A 13,688-nucleotide genomic window follows, 5' to 3' on the forward strand; every position below is an offset into this window, starting at 1 on the left:
GGGGTACAAGGCCTCTGGGCCCCAGGGTGGGTGAGCTGGTGCCATCAGGGTGGCAAAGTCCTCTCTGCCCAGCTCCTCGGGGAGACGTCTTCCTCTTGCGGGGCTACATTCTAGTGCTGAGGTCCACCTAAGTGGGACAGACAGGGAGGGCTTGGCTTGGTTGCCCCCCTCCATGATAGTGATAGGGATGGTGAGGATGGGTGCTTACTGAGGCCCAGCGTTGCTCCCCGCTGATGTGGGCCACAGCGGCATTCACCGAGGGGAAGAAGGAGTGCTTGGTGATGGCCGAGCTGAAGAAGTTGCCCCGCTCCAGCTGGGCGAGGACGGGCACTGTGTGGAGGAAGAAACATCCGAAGCTATGGCACCTGTCTGAGCCCCCCACCCCCCACCCAGAGCAGCCTCCCTTCCCCTGCACTGCAGGGGACACTGGGGCCATCACCAGTGATCCATCTGCCTCGCTGGCGGCTGCGAGTCTCAGACTGGGTCCACAGGACAGCCTGCAGCACCTGTCCCCTGGGGAAACCCTGGGGATGGGGACACCATGGAGGGAGCCCCAGGGCTGCAGCTGTGTCCCACAGGGGTGGGCATGCCTGGCAGGGGCTGATGGCTCTGCAGAGCCTCCTCACCCGGGCAGCCGGCAATGAAGACGTCCACTTCTATCTCATGGAAATCCCTGAAGATCTGCAAATGTCAGAAAACATTTTGCCTGGGAAGAGCCTCAGGCAGCAGCCATTGGGCCGCCCTGCAGGGCCCTGGGGAACCCCTTGGCAAGGCTGCTGGCTTGCCCGCTCCCTGGCTCCTTACATTCTTCAGGATCTTGATGGAGACGGTGTCCACGAAACTGACAGGGCTGAAGTCCAAGACAACGGCGTGGAAGCTGGGCTGGGGCAGCCCCAGACTGCGCAGGGTGGGCTTGGGGGGGGCACCACCCTCCGCCTGGCTCAGCTCAATCACCGCCACACCCGGACCATTGTGCCCATCCTCCATGTCCTGGGGGAGGGAAGGAGACCCGGCCTCACTGCACGGAGGCTGGTGGCACCCCTGGCTGGGCAGTGTCCCTCCCTGTAGCGCAGTAGGGCTTGTCAAGGCTCCTTGGCTGCGGTGGGGCATGGGCAGTAGTGGGTGGCCCTGGCAGTGGATGACTCGCTCGCACCTTCACCCACTTTTGGGCTCTTTCCAGATGTGCCGAGACCCACCCGTCTCCACAATGACCCTCGCCAGAGCTGGGATCATTAGCGGGTGCCAGGTCAGCCTCCACTCTTGCTCTTCATTCATTAACTCGCCAAATGGCTAATGACTCACTGGCTCCACCACCTAATCATTAACAGCCTGGCTTTCCCTGCAACCTTGGGTATGACGCCATGGCCCGGCTCTGCCCCAGTGCCTCTTCTCACCCAGACTGAACCCAGAGCCCCACAGGCCACCGAGCCCAGCGATGCATGGGCAGGAGGGCCAGGGCCAGGCAGGGAGGCAGTGCAAGGGGGCACCGAAGGTGTCCCCAGCAACAAGCAAGCACCTTTTTCCTCTTTGCCTTCTCCTTCTCCAGTTTCTTCTGCTGTTTCTTCAGCTTCTTTAGGGCCTTCTTCTTCTTCTCGATCAGGCGGTCCACGTTGATACCGCTCTGCAAAATAACGCAGCCCCATGTCCCCAAGTGCCCCATTGCCACCCTGGTGCCAACAGGCGGGGGGCACCAGGAGGCTGGCGGCTCTCCTACCTTCTTCTTTAGGGCCTCAGCGTACAGCTCCACATTGGCAAAATAGAGGGTGGAGGAGGAGCAGAAGATCTTCACACCCGGGACCTCCTGTGCCTGGGGGCAGATGGGGAGAGTGCTACCCCAGGGACAGAGTCCCTGGCTCCCTTTCCCTCCCTCCCCCCAAATGTGCCCTGCTCCTTTCCCCAGCGAACAGCCCCTGGGGGTGCTTTGAACTGCACCCCACCCCCCATTGCAGGCGGTTCTTCTCCCACCCCCTGGTGCTGTTACCATCTGGTATTCAGCCACGTCCCTGTAGACATCGGTGTCAGGGATGCGTCCCAGGATGGAGTAGTGGGGGCTGTGGGAAGCAGAGCAAGGGGCTGAGGTCACCATGGGCTTCCCCTGCCCTTGGGACGCGGCACTGCCCCAGCCACGGGGTACTCACAGCTGGGTGCGGAAGATCACGGTGAGCAGCCCAAAGCCCACTGAGGCTGCCAGGCCAATGTCCAAGTTCAGCAGGAGGGTGGCCACAAATGTCACGATCCAGACCATCTGGAGAGGGGACACGGTCAGCTGCGGCACGGCCTCCCCGCCGGCACCTGCAAGCCTCAGGGAGGGTGGAGAAACCCTCCCCAAGGACAAGAGCAAAGCCACGGGGCCAGTCAATGCCTTACCAGGTCCACCCGGTTGGACTTCCAGAGCACGCGGAAGTCATTGAACTGCTTGAACATGCCCTTGAGGTTGACGATGATGATGGCAGCCAAGATGGCCTAGGAGAGAAGTCCCTGCAGCTATAAGGATGCTGAGGGCAGGTCTGGAGGGGCCCTTGGGTGTTGCCCTGCCACACCACCTTGCCATGGGATGGGCACAGGGGTGGGACGTGGCACCAGATGTACCTTGGGCAGGTCTCGGAAGAGCTCTCCGATCTTCAGGATGGTCACCAGGATGACCAGGGATGCAATGACACCGGCTACCTGAGGGGAAGGAGAGCAGGAGGCAAGAGGTGACCCCCGCACCGCTTGCTGTGCTCCTCGCCCCTGGTCCAGCCCCACAGAGGGAGGCAGCGCTGCCCAGGCCCACCTGGCTGTTGCCCCCTGTGCTCTCCTGCACTAGGCTCCGTGACATGGAGCAGCTGATGGCGAAACACTGGAAGAAGCCCCCCAGGAAGTTGCAGAGGCCCAGCGCGATCAGCTCCTGCAAGGACAGAGCAGCGGTGGGGGAGCACTGTGCCTTCCCCCAGCTGCAAGAAGTACAAACTTGGTTTTCACCCAGGGAAGGGGCCCTGCTCGTTGGAGCATCACCTGGTTGCTGTCCACTTTGTAGCCATGCTTCAGGGCAAAGATCTTGCCCAGGGAGATGCAGATGGCGTAGCCCACCACAGCAATGGCGAAGGCATTACCTGCCACCTGCCCGAAGTAGCTGACGTTAGGGGCCACGGGCGCCTTCAGCCTGCAGCCAAGACAAGGAGACGGGGCTCAAAAGGGGGGGTTCTGTGGGTGTCATGGTGCCCTGGCGCAGCCACCCTCACCACCCAGCCCTGCTCACCCGCTGGGGATGTTGCCCACCACGGAGATGCCAAACTTGGCGTTCAGGTTGACACCGTAGGAGATGCCAGTGGAGATGATGATCTGGGGGAGGATGGTTGGAGTGAGGCAGGGCCTTCTTGTATGGGGACCGTGGTGGAGGAGGAGGAGGAGGGAAAGCATGCCCTGGAGCTGCACTTGCCAAGGCACCCCGTCCCACCCCTCCCCACCCTGGGAGGGACAGGGCTGCATCCCCACAGGGAGGTGGGGCAGCACTGGGTACCGTGATAAGCTCAATGGGGATGGGCATGGGCAGCTTGGCAGCGAACTTGTGGTTGAGCTCTTTCACGATGTAGATGGCCACCATGGCAATGATGGCTGTCACCAGGGTGCCCACATTGGTCTCTGGCAGCTTGCGGCAGATCTCGATGAAGGTCTAGAGGATGCAGGAGGAGGGAAAGGGCTCGGGAAAGCAGATGCCTACCTGGCAAGTTTTTGGGGGGCCTCTATGTGCCCCACAGGTGAGTGCCCAGGGGGTCCCAGGCAGCAGCGAGCCCCCACTCACCTTAAACATCGAGAGTGGCCCTGAGTACTCGCCCACGGCGACCCCAAAGACATTCTTGAGCTGGGAGATGAGGACATGCACAGAGGCAGCAGTGGTGTAGCCACGCACCAGTGGGTCTGAGAGGTAGGTCACAACAAAGCCGAACTGCAGGAGGCCCAGGGCCACCTGGAAGGAGAGGCAGCAGAAGTGACCCACAGCTTGCAGCCCTGGGGCACCACGGCTCCCCACTCCCTGCCAGGCTAGGCTGGGGCCCCCTTACCTGGAAAATGCCCGATAGGACAGTGATGGTGGCCACCAGCTCCACCCTGGCAGCGTCCCGCCATGCCTCATTGACCGTCATGTTGCTGCCATTGACAGACTCCAGGAAATTCTCACTGGGCAGCAGGGAGTCTGTCAAGCTCCCGATCATGACGGAGATGACAGCGAAGGGACCTGGGGACAGGCAGGGTGTGGGCAGGGAGCCCAAGGTCAGCACCAGGACCTCTCTGAGGTCCACAGGCACCTGTCCCCTTCGGCTGGGCTTGAAGCACCCACTGTGCATTGGCTCTGGTTTGGCCAACCACCTTCTTGGTGGGGCAAAGTAAAGGCAAGAAAGGTCCCCACAACTATTGATGTGGCAATGCTGTGCTGTGGATGAAGGCTCGGCCCTCTCATCATCATTCCCTCCCCGCTGACCCCATGGGAACACATGGTCCCTCAGCTCACCCACGGAGTTGTGCCTGGATGTCCCGAAGAAGAAGTAGAGGAAGACAGGGTAAAATGAGGAGTAGAGACCGGTGACGGGTGGCAGCCCGGCCAGCAGCGCATAGGCAAGTCCTGGATATGGTAGAGCAGGGAGACACATCACGGATGGCTGAGCCCTGGCCCCCCCAACCTGCAGGGAGGCCCCAGCAGCCTGGGCTTGGCATCACTCACCCTGGGGCAGGTGCATGATGCCCACGCTGAAGCCCGAGGCGATGTCCCCCAGGAGCCAGTCCTTGACGGGGTAGCGGGGCACCCAGCGCAGGAAGGGCAGGAACCGGAAGAGCAGGGACTTGGCAGTGGAGGCCGAGCATCTGGCGGGGAAGGAGCAGGAGTCGGGGCTGAGCACAAGCACAGGGGCTTGGGGACATCAGTGGGGGGTGGATGGTGCCCCATGGGAAGCAATGGGTCCTGTGAAACCTCCAGCTCCGTCCACAAACGAGGTGTCCCTCCAGGCAGGAGGACAGAGTGGGACATGGGTGTTTGGGCTTAGAGGAACCAACCCCCGGGTCAGCACCGAGTCTACCCCAGGGACTGGGGCAGCCAGAGCCAGGCTCCCGGTGGCAGTGGGGCTGGGGTGCACGGTGCCTGGCGGAGTCCAGGCACATCCCCCTGTCCAGTGCGGTCCTACCTGGTCTTGCGGAGATAGCTGCGCAGTGAGGGCTGGGCGGGAGGTTTCCGCTGTGCCACGTCCTCCAGGTCGGCCTCGCTCAGCACGTCGCAGGGCCCCCGGTGGCTCAGCACCATCTCTGCCACCATGGCTGCCCGGCCCTCCCGTGTGCCAGCGCGCTGCGGGGAGATGAGGGACGGCTCAGCCCCATCCCCACGGCCGGGGGCACCCGGCACCCTACCCACCCTGCAACCCCTCCTGCAGCCCCACTGGCTGCACAGAGCCATCCCATCCTGGCCATGCGTGCCGGATCAGCCCCGAGGCCAGGGGTGAACTGAGTTTTGGGAATCCTGAAGGAGCGGCAGCAGCTCGCGACAGAAAGCGGCAGGCAGCTGGCGTGTGGGCAGGGAGGGAGCCGAGGCCACGGCAATCAGCGCTGGCCACTCCTGCCCCGCTGGGGTGCGCGGGTGGGGGCTGCCAGCAGAGCTGCCCTGGGGGGGCTCCCCCTCCGCCTGCCTACGCAGGACCCACCTCAGTGCCAACCACCCTTCTTCTCCACGTACCGCAGCACCGCCGGGGCAGCGGGCCAGCACAGCTGCCGAGCAAAGCCCCAGCCACCCCACAACTCTGTCTGCAGACTTTGTCCCTTTACACATGAGGGGAGCAGGAATGTCAACCCCCAGCCAGTGTCACACTCCCCAGCCCCCTGCACTGCAGAGCAGGGGTCAGCCTGTGGGCACGGAGGAATGGGGTTGGGCTGGGATCTCTCTCTTCATGAGGCTGGGACGGTGGGACTAAGGCGTCTCATATGGATCCACAGCCTGACCTTGCTCAAGGCTTGAGCTGGGAACTGCCACCATCCTGCCAGGCTCACCCAGCTGGTGGCCCTGGCTAGTCCAGAGATGCTCACCCACTTGCAATCGGACCTGCGAGCCACTCGCAGGGTGCCCGGGGCTGTGCCAGCCCAAGTCCCCACATTGCCCCCAGCCCTCCTACCTGCTGTGCCCAAGTTGGTCAGGTGTCGGCAGCCGGGTGCACACTCTGCTCTCTCCTATTAATATCAGCCTGTGATCTTTGAGACACCACTCCCTGCCTCCTGCCCTCCCTCCTGCCCTGCCAAGGAGCTGCCCGCTTCCCAGCCCCGCTGCTCTGTGGCACCCACCAAGCTCCCCCAGTGCTCTGTTATGCTAGGTTCTCCAGCTATGGCAGGCCCAGTGTTGTCACCACTGTCCCCAGGACCATCCCATCCTGGGGACTGTCCTGGCCCATCTCAGCTCCTGGCCCGTCTCAGCTCCTGGCCCACTGCTATGTCCAGGGTGCTGCTGTGCCCCAGCACCCATGCCAGGCACAGGGCAGGGGTCTTCTTGCCGCTGGGCACATCCTGGTTCCAACCCTCTGCCAAGAGCTGCCATGTGCTCACCTCCCCAGGGCACTGCTCAGGGTCCTGCCATCACCCTCCTGTGCCCCCAGGGCTCCCATGGGTGTCCCCCCTCCCCACCCCATGTCCTGGAGCAGAAGCTGTGCCCAGGGCAAGAAGGGTCACACGCAGCCTCTGGCCGTGGCATTTTCCGCAGGCTCCGACCCCTACTTACCTGCTGGGAACGGGTGTGCTGTGCCCTGTGGACTGCCCCGGTCTCCCACAGCACGCGCAGACCCAGCTGTTATCTTGTTCCAAAGGTCCCCACCAGGCACTGGGGTTCTGCAGAATCCATCACACCTTCCTGGGCTCCACTGTGACCTGGTACTGAGCATTTCTGAGTCATGCTTGGCCCAGGCCCGTGGGGACATGGCAGCAGAAATCCAGGCACCCACGAGCTGGGCTGACTGGTGCCAGGGTGAAGGGTGAAGCCAGTGGGCAAGGTGGGGCAGATGCTGGGGATGCCCAGGTGCCCTGGGTGGTGGGATGGGGCCGGTGAGTGGCATGAGTGATGACACTGGGGACTGCACTCTACAGGGTCAGAGCAACCCATTCCCATCCCTGCTGGCTAGGTGGAGGGCAGCCCGTGGACACCTTGGCTCTCCCTGTGGTTGCCAGGACCCGGGTCCCACAGCAGCCACACACAGACTCCCTGGCTGCCTTTCAGCAGTGGGGCTGAGCCTCCTCCCCTCAGCCTTCCCAACGTCCCCGGCTCCCCGCTGTCCCACCCTCACACCCACCAGTCCCACCATGGCTGGGTAGCAGCACGCTGATGCCAACACAGGCGGCTGCATGCGGCTGCTGCCTCCGCGTCGTTTATCTGCTCACCTGGCACCGAAGCAGAGGCCATCACAGGGCTCCTGCTTGGTAGCAACTGATAGCAATTGATAGTGCTGGGTGCCATTTACTGCCTCCTTATCACTGCTCCCTTTCTCCACCCTGTGCCACTGCTTCCTGCAGCCCAGCCTCAAGCCCCCAGCCCGCCACCCGGGCCAGCCGCTCTGCCGGTGGCTCCCCCTCGGCCGCCCCAGCCCCCCCCCAGCTCTCCCTGGCCCCTCACCCCAGGCCAGCCTCAGGAAGGGCTGCAGGACAGGACCGCAGCTCTGGGCACTGCCCACGCGACTGCCCGGGGGCTGCCGTGCACCCGGTCCCCCGGTGCTCAGGGGGCACCCTGGGCTGGGTCAGGCTCAGGCCAGTACTAAGGATGGAGCCCGTGAGGGACCAAGGGATGATGACTGATGGTGACCCTTGCTCAGGGTGCTGTGGATCAATACTGCCCTTTGCTCACCTGCTCTTTCCCCTCCAACAGCAAGAAAGGGAGGGACAGGGCACCAGGATCATGCTTGGCCTCTCCTCATGTGTTCCTCTCCTTGCCCACAGCCCAGGTTGGCCCTGCTGAGGTCACGCTGCCTTTGGACAGTGGATCTTCTCCCCTTGGCCTTGCCCAGGCTGCTGGCCGCTGCCAGGCACGAGCCCCATGGCTAACCACAGCCACCGTGGCACCACAGACCTGCCAGCCAAGGCTAAGGCCACCGGGCACCATCGCAGCTGACCCCATCTCTGGGTGAACCAGCCTGGACACAGCCAAGTTCAAGCAACTGGCAGCACTTGAAGTCCCTGTCACCTGATCACCTCACCCTGGTCCACAGCGACTCCCCTTCAACCCAGGAGCTGTCTGTGAGCTCCTGCCCAAGGCCTCTGCCAGCATCACCTCGAGCCCAGGGCTGTGCCCGCAACCCCAGCCATGGATCCCGAGCGCAGGGAGAGATGGCAGAGAGGCCAGCACCATTTTATAGACTTTTATTTCCAAATCTGCCGCTTCCATGACACACTTTTACACAGCTTGGGGGGGAGGGGGCAGGTGGGCACAGGCATCTCCCTGCTCCCTGCCCACAGAATCAGGAGATGGAGAGAGGAAAACAAAAACCCAACCAAACCCCCCAAAGAAACAAACCCAACCCCAAGGAGGATGCTCCCCAGAGCCCAGGCCACAGCACTACAATCAGGGACCAAGCCACAGACTGGCTCCTGCTTCTTGACCGGCCCAGCTCTGTGGGGACAGCCACCAGCTCTGTGGGGACAGCCACCAGCTCTGCTGCTCTCTTCTTTTTGGCACTTGTCACTCGCTCTCCATTTGGCACCAGCACAAAGAGCCCCCATGCCCAACTTGGCAGAAACATGGGCCCTACAGCACAGCAGGGACAGGACCCCAGCACTCGGGTGCCGGTGCTGCGCAGCCGGAGAGAAACATGTAAACGAGCTTGTTCCCAAAGGCAAAGACGGGCAGCATGGAGGGGCCCAGCTGTTCCCGGCAGGTGGGGCCAGCAGGTTTTCCCTCTGCGTGCCAGTCCCAAACGGCATGTAAACATGTCAGCAGGCCCTTCCCTCCCCATCCCTGGGAGAAGGGCGGCATCGAGCCTGCCTTGTCGGGGCTGTGCCAGGCCCATGGCATCCCCATCACCCAGCCTCTCTGTTCCCTCCCTGCTTTCCCCACTGACTTGGGGACGTAGCCGAGAGGCCTTGGCCTCCCTGGGGGCCTGGAGGACAGCAGCACACGTCCTCTCCTGTAAACATGTCAGGCTGGGCTGCAGTAAGATGCTACAGCAGTGTGGTAGTAAGGCAGTAAGGAGCGTGCTGTCATGCAGCCCCTAGAGCACCACAGGGGCAGCCGAGCAGAGGCACCGCACTCGGCAGGTGAAAGGGAGTATAGCATGCCAGTCTCCCGAGCCAAATGCCCCTGGCCCGAGGCTGGGGTAGGCACAGAGGAGTGTCAACTCGTGGCAGGGCCAGTGAGAGCCTGGGGCCAGGCCCCCGGCCAAGCAGAGAAATCATCAGGGTGGCCTGAATTTCCAGAGAGGGCAAAGTTCTGTTTATCTCCATCTCCTAAAATCCAGGCCACTCCGAGCTGGGGTCCTCTGCTAGACAGAGAGCGCAGGGATGTGTGCGCATGTACGCAGAGCCTGCAGGGAACCAGCTAGATACAACTTTTGTGGGCAACCCTGGACCCTGAGTCTGGAGCCACATCATGTTCCTGCAAACGCAGGGTGAGTGCCAGCTCTGGGAACAGCCTAGTCTGCCCCTGAGCAGGGCTAGGGTCATCCAGCTCCTTGCCTGGACCCACAAACCAACAGAAGTTTGCTCTATAACACACAGGTTAAAGAGCACAACATACAGTGAGTAAAATAGTAATGCTCATTTGCTAAGCAGAGGAAACCAGCCCTTATAGGAGTGGGACCTGGTGCAGGACAGGACTGAACAGGAGAGCTTGTTTTCTCCCCAGCAGGTCCCGAGTGCTGAATTTGCTGCCCTGACTTGCTTGTGCTCTCGCTGGTGCACAGCCCCAGCTCATGGTCAGGGGGCAGCCCCAAGGGGGGTCCTACAGGAGGGCAGAGGGGGGCCTGGCTGTGGGGCCATCACGGCTGCAGGGGGCTGAGGGACGCCAGGCAGGAGGATGGCACCGAGACAACGTGTGGAGCTGCGTGGTGGGAGGGCGAGGGGCAGCAGGGCCAGCTGTCCCACAATGGGGATGGGACGAAGCAGTGCTGGCAAAGCCTTACAGGCTGCCTGGCACTCTGTCTCTCCAGTCCACTGGGATCACGGTCCCTGGCACCCCTGGGAAGGTGGCAAAGGACTGTTGGTGAAATAAATGCTCCAGGTCCTGGGAACAGACCATCCGTAAAAATAACCATAGAAATTTCTCTTCTCTCTGATTACAAAGATACAAAAAGGTAGAAAACCCTCCCCTGCCCCCACGTCCTGGGCTCCATTTCCGTCCCCCTGCCCCTGCCCACCCTCCACGCACACACACGCACACCCCGCACACAAACGGCTCGAAGAGGAAGAGCCTGGCGACACCACCCTCGCTCGAGCAGGCTCCTGCCCTACCTGTCACACCGGGCAGGTGATGGGGAGCACGGTGGCAGTCGAGAGACTGGAGGCTCCCGGCAGTGGGTGGTGCGGGCTGCCGGCCCCTCAGCCCGGAGGGCAGGGAAAGGCAGGGTCGGTTTTGGGCCTCTGACCACCATCAGTTCTGGCCCCTGCCCCCTGGGGACACCAAACCTCAGCTGGCAGCGCCTGGCTAGGTGAAGGGCCCTGCGTCTTCTGTCTCTCTCATGGACAGCTTCGGCCCCTCAGGAATGGCCCTCGTTTCTCGTTATTCTTCTCGGAGGAAAGAAAAACAGTGTTAAGCCGTGGTGTCTCCCCTGGGCTCCAGCTGCCTCCCCCAGCTGTGCCACCTGGGGACAGGGCAGAAACCCACTCCTGTGTCAGGGCAGGACTGACTGTCTCCAAGTCCCTGCATTCAGGGAAGAGGAAAGGAGGGGAGGGGAGGGGACGGGACGGGAGGAATGGCATGGCATGGCATGGCATGGCATGGCATGGCATGGCATGGCATGGCATGGCATGGCATGGCAGCAGCAACAGCAGGGAGCAGAGCTGGAGGGGAAGAAATTACAGACTGGGACAGGGTCCCTGGGGAGAAACGTGGCTGGAGCAGGCAGGACTTGGGCCTCCTTCTCCTCCTCTCCGGTCAGCCTGGCCCTCGCACACATCTGCTCACTGGGACTCACAGCCAGCACTGAGCCAGGGGACCAGCCGTGTGGTCAGCCTGGCTGCACAAAGCGTCTCCCCTGAGCTCCCATGGGCCACAAGTGAGGGCCATCACTTCTGGCAGAGTGCGCACTCGTAACACTGATGTTTCTGCCCGTGCTGCACTGCAAGCGCCCCGAGCTGTCGCACCTGAGGGCTCTCCCTGCCCAGAGACACCTGCCACTCACCCCGGGGGCTCACCCTTACACAGGCCTCTCCCCCAAACCAACCCCACTTTGGGAAGAAGCCAGTCAGGCAGACAACACACAAGACCAGCTGAACAAGGCCTGGCTGAGGAAGGGATACACTTACTCTGAGTCTGGTGACAGCTCCGAAATGCTGTGGGAGGTGGTGGAGCGAGGCGTCGAGGGGCACATTGCAGAGGGCGTCAGGGAGGTCTGCATGGCAGAGGGGGTGGCAGTGGTCTGGGGGCCTGAAGGCGTGCTGGAAGATTGCACCGAAGACAGGACGGAGGAGTTAAAAGAAGCAAGGATGGAAGAAAGGATATCTAACTGTTCAGTGGAAGGATGTCGGCTGGGAACGGCCTCCAGGTTCTCTCTAGAAGGCTGTCTCCTCGACAGCGGCTCTAGGCTTTCCCTAGACAGCTGCCGCCTAGAGAGACTCCCCAGGTTGTCCTGCGAGGGATGCCTGCTAGGCACTGTGTCCAGAGGCTCTCTGGAATTGGATCTTCTGGACAGAAAGTCCAGCTGCTCCCTTGAAGCTTGTCTAGCCGATGCTAGCTGGTCCCTTGAAGGCTGCCTTCTAGAAAGCAAATCCAATTGTTCTCGAGAAGTATCTCGACTTGGCAATGTGTCTATTCGGTCTCTGGACACTTGCCTACTTGGCAATGTGTTTAGCCACTCTCTAGAGACCTCTCTTACTGGCCCACAGTCTAGCTGCTCTCTTGACCCAAATCTGCAAGGTAAAGCGTCAAGGTGGTCTCTGGAGCCCTGCCTCCGGGGCAGTGTGTTCCCATGATCTCTCTGACTGGGCCTAGCAGCAAGTAGATCCAAGTTTTCCCTAGATCCGTGTCTGCTTGGGATACTTTCCAGGTGTTCGGTAGACCCATGCCTGCTGGGGATAGTGTCCAGCTCCTCCCTGGACCCATGCCGGCTGGGCACGGCTTCCAAGCAGTCTCCTGAGTTGTGTCTGCTCAGCTGCTCCCGGGACATCTGTCTCCTCATCAGCATGTCAAGCTGCTCCCGCGACGAGTACCGGCTGGCTGGCTGTGACAGACTGCCCGCCCCAGAGTAGATCCTGCCGTAGGAGGCGGCGGGGACAGCCCTGTGACCCAGCGTGGAGGTCTTGTACCACGTCAGCTCGTTGGTCATCCTGCCGACAGATGGCAGGCCTTGGAGAGTCGGAGGGTACTGGAGGCGGTTCTTCAAAATCCCTGCACCGGACAGAGAGAGAAGTCAAATCTTCATGCAAGTGTGAAAAGAGCACAAAAACTGGGGGAGACAAACCATACCTCCCCAAGGACGTGACAAGATAGATCTTATGCTGAGCCTTCAGGGCCACGTCAACCTGAGACAGGCAAGGCCACCCTTGCCCACTTGCTGCAGGCCATTACCTTTTCTTTGCCGTTGGGTCTGGGTGAGGGAGTTCTCATCCCCGCTGGTCAAGGCCAGGTCTGGCTGATTATTGTTGGCTGCATCCTTGTTGATGTCGAATCCCAGCTTCCGCTCAGAGCCCCACTTCTGCAGGGAGCAGGGGTGAACCTCGCACTCACCCAGAGCCGGCCAGTACGACATGAGGTCGTTGCCATCCACGTCTGGTGAAGGACACAGCAAAACAGGCCCCGGGGAAGAGGGAGGGAATATTTCTGTAAGCAGCAATCGAAGCCATCACAAGGCACGGCCTGGGCCCCCGGGACCCAAGCTTACCCTTTGCCCTGCCAGAGCCCCCAGCACTTGCCTTTGGGAGTGGTGTTGGCGGGGTTAGTGAGGAGGCGTTCGCTGTGTGCCGCCCGCTTGAACTGGCGCTGGAAGCGGCCCCGCAGGCGTACATTCTCCTCACTCTCTGAGGACGGGATGGAGAGGCTACGCTCTTCATCCAGAGACAGGTCACTGTCGGAGTCCGAATCCTGGTCTGTAGGGACACGGTGTGTGTGTTGGGGAAACATTTGGAATGAAGGTGGGAGGGGGTCCTGGTGGCAGGGCCAGGAAGGCAGAACCATCCCAGGGCTGACCACCCTCGTGAGGACAACAACCTGCCTCACCCCTTCACTGCCCTTCCCTCAGCAGCAGCCTGCACCTGCTCCCTCAGCCCTATGACCAGGTACCCGTGAGAGAAGCCTGGCTCCACCTCGCTGCACCTCCCCATAAGGCAGCTGCAAATAGCCATAAGATCCCCTTTGCCTCCTCTTCCTCCAGGCTGAGCAAACCCACCTCCCTCAGACTCTGCTCGCCTGTCCCACACCCCAGCCCCAGCTGCAAGGGTGGCCCCCGCCAGTCTCACTCCAATGAGTCTGTGCTGTACTGGGGAGCCAGTGTCCCCAGACACTCTGTGACAGCCTACGGCCCCTCTCTTGCCTCCTTCATCTCTAGCTC

At 61.8% G+C, this 13,688-nt stretch overlaps 2 protein-coding genes across 6 annotated transcripts in view; both read right to left on the reverse strand.

Annotated features, from left to right (window-relative positions):
• Window positions 1-103: 103 nt before the first annotated feature.
• SLC26A6 (solute carrier family 26 member 6) lies at window positions 104-5,281 on the reverse strand. Its single transcript, XM_086470634.1, has 19 exons — window positions 5,154-5,281; window positions 4,697-4,836; window positions 4,487-4,597; window positions 4,041-4,213; window positions 3,782-3,946; window positions 3,500-3,652; window positions 3,239-3,321; window positions 2,995-3,142; window positions 2,774-2,887; window positions 2,590-2,667; window positions 2,368-2,463; window positions 2,139-2,245; window positions 1,982-2,051; window positions 1,715-1,807; window positions 1,517-1,621; window positions 805-981; window positions 627-681; window positions 209-330; window positions 104-127 (listed from the first exon to the last, which is right to left on the reverse strand). The coding sequence occupies exons 1-19, from the start codon at window positions 5,279-5,281 to the stop codon at window positions 104-106; spliced, it is 2,142 nt and encodes a 713-aa protein (XP_086326760.1).
• Window positions 5,282-10,639: 5,358 nt separating this feature from the next.
• The window catches only part of CELSR3 (cadherin EGF LAG seven-pass G-type receptor 3), a 32,348-nt gene continuing 29,299 nt past the window's right edge, over window positions 10,640-13,688 (reverse strand). Inside the window, exons 32-36 of one of the 5 annotated variants that reach the window (XM_086470157.1) lie at window positions 13,054-13,227; window positions 12,710-12,910; window positions 12,202-12,529; window positions 11,449-12,123; window positions 10,640-10,707 (exon numbers count right to left, since the gene is read on the reverse strand). In XM_086470157.1, the coding sequence (XP_086326283.1) occupies window positions 10,680-10,707; window positions 11,449-12,123; window positions 12,202-12,529; window positions 12,710-12,910; window positions 13,054-13,227 (1,406 nt within the window). In that variant the 3' untranslated portion in view covers window positions 10,640-10,679. Of the gene's footprint in view, window positions 10,711-11,448; window positions 12,530-12,709; window positions 12,911-13,053; window positions 13,228-13,688 lie in introns of all 5 variants that reach the window. The other 4 variants (XM_086470159.1, XM_086470158.1, XM_086470155.1 and 1 more) reach the window with 4 other exon arrangements.

The sequence above is a fragment of the Leptosomus discolor genome, chromosome 9 (genome assembly GCF_034619465.1).
Source record: "Leptosomus discolor isolate bLepDis1 chromosome 9, bLepDis1.hap2, whole genome shotgun sequence".
Taxonomy (NCBI): domain Eukaryota; kingdom Metazoa; phylum Chordata; class Aves; order Leptosomiformes; family Leptosomidae; genus Leptosomus; species Leptosomus discolor.